This window comes from Barbus barbus (genome assembly GCF_936440315.1).
Source record: "Barbus barbus genome assembly, chromosome: 22".
Taxonomy (NCBI): Eukaryota; Metazoa; Chordata; class Actinopteri; order Cypriniformes; family Cyprinidae; genus Barbus; species Barbus barbus.
Window position 1 is genome coordinate 25873075 of NC_136750.1, and position 9769 is coordinate 25882843.

The following is a 9769-nucleotide window of genomic DNA, read 5'->3' on the forward strand; positions in this document are numbered from 1 at the left end:
TCTCAAAACTAGCTTTTTATGGGCCTGCCCCAGTTTGTGTTCTCTCGGGGTGTGTTTTAATAAGGATTGATCTACATCCTGCTCATTCTGTCTGACCACACACACTGGTGCGTCCCAGCGGACCATCCATCCTGGATTCACTGAAGGGGAATGGCTTTAAATATGTATTGAGTGTTTATATGCTCTGAATATGGAAGTAGAGTGTTTGCTCAGCTATTGCCACTCACTCATTTACCCACTTAGATTTACATGCCAATGGGATCAGCTAAAACAAAATGCAACACCATAATTCATAAAGGCACAAAATGTCTCTCTCTCTCTATATATATATATATATATATATATATATATGGGCTTTTTAAATGTTTTTGAAATAGGTTTCTTATGCATAATAAGGTGGCATTTAATTGGATCAAAAATCAGAAAAATCAATAATATTGTGACATATTATTACAGTTTAAAATAATTGTTTTCTACTTGAATATTTCTAAAAATGTAATTTATTCCTGTGATGGCAAAGCTGAATTATCAGCAACTTTGGTGCTCATTAAACATTTATTATAATGATCAGTGTTGAAAACATGTTGCTGCTTAATATTTTTGTGGAAACAATGATGCATTGTTTTTTCAGGGTTCTTTGATTACAGAATTACAGAAGCTTCAGTCTGGATCCAGCCCTTAAATGATCTGAGATGACCAAACACCTGAGAAGAGATGATGCCAACCCCTCAGAGGATGCCAACACTAAGACAACATACAGAATGACCAAATGTTGCCATAAGTTAAATATATTAAGGTTCTGTAATATATAAATATATTGTGGAAACTTAATTTCCTGTAGAGCTGCTTTGCAACGATTTGTATCTTAAAAAGCGCTATACAAATAATCTTGAACTTGAACTTGATGATTATGAAGTTTAAAAAAAAACAGCATTTATTAGAAATAGAAATCTTTTGTAAATTATATATGTCTTCACTACACTTTTGATCAATTCAATGCATCCTTGCTGAATCAAAAAAATCACAAATTTTAGCTATGCTGCTTATCTTTAAAATAACCCTACTTGAAGGGTCTTTTCCCTTGTCCATTTCAAACCAGTCTATTTTATTTTTTATTTAGAAAAGAATAATAGATTTATGATAATTCATATTTTTTAGATTTTATTGTATGTTTAGAATGCTTTATCTCAATCCGCCGTAGGGGAAAACAGAGCAGCAGTCACTCTTGTGGTCTTTAGTGCTGTGATTTATTGTTGCATATTGATCTCTGACTCATTCAGAAAATTACGTTCAATATTGTATATTGATTTTCTAAACTGAATTGGGACGAGAGGCTCATCCTCTTCTATTTAGATCTTTACTGTAAACGTATTTTTTTCCCCATTTTTAGGAGCATTGCAGTAGATGCCCTGCCTCTGATACTCAATGATGTAAGAGAAAGGAAGTCAAACACCTAACCTGGCTAATCCAGCTCTGGAAACTAGAGGCACAGCTTAACCGAGTCAGAAGAGAGGGATTAGACACCTGAAGAGAGAGAGAATGGAGATGGGGTACTAAAAGGGGGTGTGTCAGGCAGCGTGTGTGTGTGTGTGTGTGTGTCCCTGCGAAAAGCAGAGATGGGTAAGTGTGTGTGTTAGGGAGAGAGAGAGCACACTAAAACAAACACGCGTGCGCAGGCACAGACAGAATCAAATCTTTTCCACTGCAGGACGTGAGGCAGAAGGATTACTCCTATTTTAGACTCTTCATCCATGCGTCCCGGGGTGAGCACATCTCTTCTGGCACAATCAAACTTTGTGTCTGTGCATGTATGTGTATGTGAGTTCAGATGCTTCTCTGTGAAAATGTGTCACTGGATGCTGAAGAGAAGATGCATTAAAAGTGCTGCACTGGTTGGTAATGTAGACCAGCATCCCCCACTCTATTGCTGAAATATAAATGATAAATGCTGCATCCACTTCGGAAGAGTGTTGAGAAATGCAATAAGGCGAGAAAAGAAAAGGTTATTATTGTGAGTTAAGAAGCAGAGCTTGCACTGCAGCAGCTGTCAGATCATTTGACATAAATCTAAGCAGTCTAATGGAATTGCAAACTGCTACAGTCACAACATATCTGCAATTATGTTATTAATAAGGACTGATCCATGTTAATTATGCAAAATATATAGCATTTGTTTGTGTAAAAGTATGCACTGGTGGCTCGTGATTTGGTTTGGTGGCTGTCCGGTTCTGTGAGGTACATTTTTTCTGAATTAGGTCACATGACTCGAGGTGATCGAATAAGACTGATGTAAATTCAGAACTCTGGCTGTAATATGCCACTCAACACTCAACTTTTAGTGCCACTGTTGGAGAACCAAGTATGTCCAATTCCATGTAAAGATACATATATTTGACATTAGAGATTCATGATATATCAGTACATTATCAGTTATATATGATCCCCTAATTTCAGTATTATCAGATTTATTGGATATTAAGGTTAATAATAAGTTTTTTAAGAATTGTTTTTGAATATATTAACATATCACCACCAACCTAAAGTGATAGCAAACGATTACTGTAAACAATTAACCCTTAATGTTATATTGCAAAAAAATATAGATTTATAATATATAAATATTATATTTGTACATGAAGTATAGATTTACATATGCATATACTTATCTTTGCTTACTTATCTCACTTATCTGTGCCCCCCCAGTGCAGAATGTGAGAGTCAAATGGAGACAACTTGGTGATATTGTGAGGAGTAACATCTTCAGAGGAGTGTCAGCATGACCCCTCACAGTGGAGCTCTACTGCTGGTCTTCAGTTTCTCACTGTGTGGTAGTCTGTGTGCTGTATCTTTAAATAGAAACGAAAGAGCCCACTTTTGGGCCAGCACGAACCCAGAGCCAGCTACCAGCTCATCGTGGACGTCTCAATCAACAGAAATGGACATGACAAGTCCAACCGATGTATTGTATTCAGAGGTGACTAGCAGAGACCTCGAGGTGGACCCTTCAGTTGATCAAAACCCCTATGTCACAATGGAGGATCATGGCTTGTCAAGACTTCCAGCCTCAAGAACACCATGGACCAAAACTTTAATTTCCACTAAGGTTGAATCACCTTCAGATATCCAGAACGATGAAGAGGGACCTCAAACAGAGGCATCTGATTGGCCAAATTTTAGTAAGCAAAGCAATATGGAACAATCTTTTAAATCATCTTCACTGGCAACACTACAGCCTTTTCCTTCTCAGGCCTGGAGTTCCAAATCCAAGAAACCTAGTGCTTGGAATACAGAGACATATACACCTCAGACTCTTGCTGAAACTGCATTTAGCACCTACCAGACACTGTGGAAGTCCTCTGGTGCTACTCAGACACCATATGCCAGAGGAACCTTAGATGGTAGCACTTTGCCAAGAGGGCTGACAGACAATATGCAGCCATCTGAGGAAACAAAGGATTTGACAGATGCTCATACAGGTAATCAAATTAATGATACATCAGAGCCAACTCTGAACCTGATAGTGTGTGAATGTATATCTATGTATGTAACACATGCAAATCTTTGCACAAAAAAACAACAACAACAAAAAAAAACTTATTTCCATGTTGGATCATGATGGTTCATGTTGTTCTGGTGCTCATGACCGAGCATAACCATTCTTAACTGATAAAGGTGATGTGTCAGTTTAATACAGACATCACTGAAAATAGTCATAAATAATAATACAAATAATCATAGTGAGTCAGTTGTTGTAACCATTCTGATGGATTCTGTTCAGTGAAGGATCTATCAGACTGATTCAAACCAGTAACTTGGCTAACAAGAGTCATTTGTTTGTGCATATGACTGTTCGTGCTGTATGTTTTTGATTCACTAAAAAGAATAGGCTCATAAGAGTCACTTGTGCATGAATCAGACTACAAGTGCATTATATTTTTTGATTCACTAAAAATATTTGGCTCATAAGAGTCATTTGTTCATGAATCGGACTACTCATAGCGCTGTATGCTTTTGATTCACTAAAAAAATAATCTCAGAAGGGTAATTTTTTGTGAATCTGATTACTCTGGATACACTGTATGTTTTTGATTCTCTAAAAAACATAAATCCAATAGAGTAATTTGTGCATGAATCTGACTATAAGTGCACTATGTTTTTGATTCACTAAAAAGAATCGGCTCAGAAGAGTAATTTGTTTGTGAATCTGATTACTCTGGTTGCACTGTATGTTTTTGATTCACCCGAAAAAGAATCGATCCATAAGAGTCATTTGTGCATGAATTGGACCACAAGTGCACTGTATGTTTTTGATTCACTAAAAAGAATCGGCTCATAGCAGTAATTTGTTTGTGAATCCGATTACTCTGGTTGCACTGTGTGTTTCTGATTCTCTTATCATTTGGCTCAGGGTCATTTGTGTTGAATTACATTGCCACATTGTATGTTTTGCATGCAGACTCCAAGGACAACTCAGCAGAAAAGAACTTCTTGTCATTATTTATCAGTAGCCTACAATGTTTTTTTTTACTACATTGCTTTTAATACAATCAGAAAATATACTCATTCATTTATTCAAATACTCATGTACAATATAATATGATATTTGAAACACTGATGATATTTTAAACTGAATAAAATGTGTAAATGTACACATCAGAATTTTGTAATAAAGTGATATTGGTATCATTGCACTTTTACTGCATCTATTGGTAATGCTATTTTGGCATAATAGCTTCCACTTAATGCCTGCGTCAGTATAGTGCATCCTCATTGCGCTCTTAGCTTACTCTGCTTGTTGTTCCTCAAGCTGCAGTGAAAACATCAGTATTCCAGCAGCGAACAAGCTGTTCATCACTGCTGATGTAAGTGGGATACAAGGCCCCTAGCGACTCATTGTGAAACTTAATGCAATTTACAGCTTCTTTTGTATGAATCTTTTGGAATTAAAGTTTGGCTGAGGATTATGGGTATAAAACAAGAACAAAAACAGGTTTAAATTAAATGATATGGTTTCTCCTTGAGCTAGCATTAGCTCTCAGTTCTGCTTGCTTGAGAACATGTTTACAATCCTATTTTCTCTCTCTCAGATAGTCTGACAGAGCAGACTCTCAATATGACAAATCCTGACCCTGAAAGAGAGGAGCGCAAGGGTGTTGACCAAGTGAAAAAGGAACAAAATGGCCAATCGACCACCACTGTGATCAAGGTCACTGAAACCTATCCTGAAGAAGGTACTGAAGCATTCATTGTCATGACCTCTATTCTAAAACATGATCTTATACTGTTGGGGAGCAGAGTGCAAGAGCTTTCCAGTTCTTCACAATGCTTCTAAATAGATATGCATCTGAGAGATTACAAAAAAAAAATGTTTGCAATAGTTGAACTCAGGGTCTTGCATATAACTGGTTTTGTCATTTTGGCCTCATGCAAAAACAAACACATCTAAGTATTGTAGTGTTCACATGCAAATTACTATTGTGAGCCAATCCTTTTTAGGGAATCAAAATGTTTTTGAATCTCTTGTGCTCACAAAGGCTACATTTATTTGATACAGAATACTTTAAAGACGGTAATAAATTTACAATAACTGGTTTTAATACATTTTCTGTCTCAGAAATAAAGATAAAACTGTCAGAAACTGGTGAGCTATGAAGATTAATGCTAAATGGGTTTAGAAAGTGCAGCTAATGAGATTTGTATTATACTTTGCATCGCTTCATTAACACATTTCCCCCTCTTTTGTTGCCCTTGTGGACAAAGTAAACCTGTCATTTTTGACCACCCAAAGACATATTAAGGGTGGTGGTACTGAAATCTCTTCCTATGCACAAAGGTCAATCATTCAATCTAAAGAGGGAAAACTCAAGCCAGATTCTCTGACCTATACAATAAGCAATAAAGTGCCTTTTGATCCACAATTAGAGCGGGGTATTGGTAAAAATTAGGCTGTATTCAGAAACACAAGCTTGCTACACAGAGCCCCTTCTCCTCACTTCCACGCACAGGTATTTAAGTGATGTAATGTCATGAAAGTGTGTCAGTTACTAGTTTTTAAATAGTCACTCTCATGAGAACGGCAACAGGGTCAATGCCCTCTTATCTGTGCCGTATGTGAATGTGTGTCAGAGCTGAAGTGTGTGACCCATTTACAACAGCCTAGTTCCACATCTCTCAATAGCAAAATTAACACAGTCATTGTTTTACATATTTTCGGCTGATGGTGTATCTTCTTATATTAATGCTGAGATTCATGATCCTGGCTTACATACTGGAGCAAGGCACAGCTATCTACTTAAGTCTTGTTTTAGATTATTTGTTAAACATCAGTGTGTGGTTTATGTGTTTTCTCAGCCATTTAAATTATTGTGTTGTATCAAGTGTAACTTCATATGCATAAAAAAACTTCATAAGCTGCTTGTGGAGAATATTAGCTTAGTGTTTTGTGAATATAACCTCATGAGTGCATAAACAGACTAAATCTTTGGAGCTGCATTACAATATCTTATGCCATTTGAAAGGCAGCATGCTATAACTAAAAGTTAATAATATGAAATTGTTCACTCAGGATTGTTTTGTTCTTTAAAGCAATTTTGTAAAAAAAAAAGGAAAATGTATATTGTTTTCCTGGGTTTTTAGTGCAAAGTCTAACAATTGTGCTAAAATTCTTAACTAAATAAGTAATTAATAACAAATAATTGAAAATATTTGTTTCATAATTTGTGCTGTGGTTTCTTGTCACTGGTATGATCAATGTTATAAACCTTAATTTTGAAAATACAGTAAGTTCCAATAGTAAATGTTCCAATGTTCATCTATACAACATTGTTTAATGTTTATGTGAAATATTTTGTTAACAAAATGACTGTTATATTTTATGCATACTTATATATACTGTACATTGTAGGTACTAATATGTACACTTAAGGTACTAAATACTGTAAACAGGTACAAAGGTGTACCTAAGTGTTCATTGAGGTACCGCACCCTAGTGACAGCATTTGTACCTTTTTTCCTGAGAGTGTATGTATAACAATGCATCTTAAACTAAGCTATCTATTGTATTTCAGCATCTCTAGGTGATGACTGGCGCAAATCTTCCACACGTCCTGATTGCAGCCTGGTTGGCACTGGGACCTGTCAGTCGACTGACTCCTTAAGGAATCATGCTTCAACTAACAACACTCTGTCCACTCCACCTCCTGTGTATGAAACCACACCCCCTCGTGTAATAACCCCACCCCTTGAAGCCCTCACCCCGCCTCTTTTGGTCCCTCTACTGACTGATTGGAATGCTGCAATGGCGACATGGGGCCTGGCATGGGAGTTGCAGGTATACGGGCTCGGCTGTGTGTTCTCGCTCATTGCTGTGCTATCTGTGCTCAGCCTGATGTGTTTGCCGTTGCGCTGGCCCTCCGGCTGTGCCCACTTCAGCCTCCTCCACCTTCTCCAACTACTAACAGGTTCCAGCAGAGCTCTGTGGCTCCTCTACGATCCATACGGCCAAAAAGAGCGCCTACCCGTAGCCTGGGCACGACTGCTGCATGAAGCTGCCTATCCCTGTTTTACAGCATCATTTGGTCTGCTGCTTCTACTGCTAACTGCTCGCTCTTGTACCCAGCTACTTTCCCAGAACACCCTGCAGCGCAGCACCTGCTTGTTGGCTGCTCTAGTGCTGCTCCACATAGCTATAGTAATGGCATCCATGGCAATACTACAACTCTTTCCCACACTGCAAGTTGTGCCTCTATTACCACCTGCAGCATTCGTGCTGATGTCCTCTCTCTTGTCATTCACGTACCTGCTTCTTTACTGCTGTGCTCGTGCTGATGTCAAGCACATTTACCGGCTAAGCGAGAGCTCTCCCGAGCGGCCATCGTGCCATGCTAGCAGGTGTCCATTCACAGAAGCACGGATGTGGGAAAGGGCGGCCAGGACAGGGGTGTTCTCTGCCCTGTTTCTGCTAGCATGTGGCAGTCTACGACTTTATGCTATGCTCAGTGCAGGAGGGCTGACTGGTGGAGTCATGACTGGCCTGATGCCCTGGCCCTGGTGGGGCTTTCAGCTCAGCTGCCGAGTCTGTGAAACAGGAGTATGTCTCACCCTCGCTCTTGTAATCACTCACCCCCTTCTCTGTTGTGGAGTGCCCCTTTCCAAACCAGGAGGCTGCAGCTGGCTCTTCAAAAAGCCACCCACAGAAGGCACAACACTGGCCAAACCCACCATCGTCTCGAGTCGGTGTGGCTGGTCATTACGGCCCGCAGAGAAGCTGGGATTGTGTGAGGGAATAGCACGGCGGGAAAGCGAAAGTGTGCCGCTCTACACCTTAGTGGAACTTCCGCACAGCGAATCTGATGGCTTGGACCTCCACTATCCCAGCAGCCCTCAACACGAGTCTTGCACACAGCTCACCCAAGCCACAAAGAAGAGCAAAGTATCCTGTGCATCCTCCTTTGCAAGCTTTGATGCCGATTCCACAGCAGATCTGCGGCCCCCTTCACCAATCGACCTGCGACGAAGCATCGACGAGGCCTTGAACAGTGAGGCTCTGTTCCAGCATAGCCTGTTCGGCTCCTCCAGGCTCTCTCTCAGCACACGTGGACCCCCAGACGGACAACCCTGTCGGGGAAACTCCACCGAACCCAGCCTATACCGCACTTCCTCCTGCGGGGATGTGGACCCCGCTACAGTCCCCAGCCGACCCAGGCAATGGAGCACTATTTCTGGGAGACCAGCTCACGTCTCAGTCCATTGCAGTGGGTTAAACTCAACAGAACAGTCCCAGAGCAGCCTATATAGGGGCGCTCAGTCCGGGCACCAACTCCACAGACGCTACACAACCTTGGGCTCCACATCAGGAAGCATGGATGTGGAGACAACTTCTCATGTTGATGAGCTTGCCGTTCAGGCTGAATTCATCAATGTCTGCAGGCAGATAGATGCACTCAGTATCAGTAGTGATACGATTGATCTATAGGGGAAGAAATCTTTATTCAACTACAGATTGCTGTAGAGCAGGGGTTCTGAACTACGGCCTGACCTCGAGGTCCACTTTCCTGCATAGTTTAGATCACCCCAAATCAAACAGACCAGAACAAGCTACTCTAAGTCTTCAGGATTACTAGAAATTTTCTTGCAGGAGAGTGGCCTCTCCAGGACCGAAGTTGCCCAGCCCTGACCTATAACACCTTTAAGTAACTTCAACCCTAACTCCAATTTACAGAAATTTTCTTGACAGACATGCGGAGAAGAATTTGCTGTTGATGCATTCTGCTTGAATGGAAAGAAATGTTTTATTTTAGAAGCAGAGTGACTGATGTTCTCTATCAATGAAGAGAAATCCTCCGAAATCCACTTCTCAAATTTGACAAATCTTGTTGAAAATGCTTGGTTTGATCAAAGGACTTTAAAAAATAAACTACTGTACAGGATGCCTTTCAGCAATAAAGCTAGCACTTATGAACATGTTTTATGATGATATTTCGTTTGGTTTTGCTCTTACAGCACAGACCATCTAAACACTCATTTGGCAACATTACAGATGTACAGTATAGAGACACATTCTCTAGAACCATTTAGCATTTTATTGCAGCACTATCATTGGTGTTAACCCACTTATTTGTGGCAGCACTGTCACTTGGGTAACATTTTGTTCTGGAATGAGACCTGGGTGTTCTGTTGGAGCATATACTTATGGGAAAAGACGTATTTAGCAAAAGGCTGCATGAAGATAACCATGAAAACCATGTTAATTAGCTGTTGTATGTATGGA

General features: G+C 39.9%; 1 protein-coding gene across 1 annotated transcript; it reads left to right on the forward strand.

Moving 5' to 3' along the window:
* Nucleotides 1–2776: 2776 nt before the first annotated feature.
* LOC306888696 (proline-rich transmembrane protein 4-like) lies at nt 2777–8974 on the forward strand (the record flags this gene model as incomplete). Its single annotated transcript, XM_079447113.1, has 3 exons — nt 2777–3476; nt 5088–5231; nt 7068–8974. 3 exons carry the CDS (start codon nt 2777–2779, stop codon nt 8972–8974), a joined length of 2751 nt encoding a protein of 916 aa, XP_079303239.1.
* Between the last annotated feature and the right edge of the window lie 795 nt (nt 8975–9769).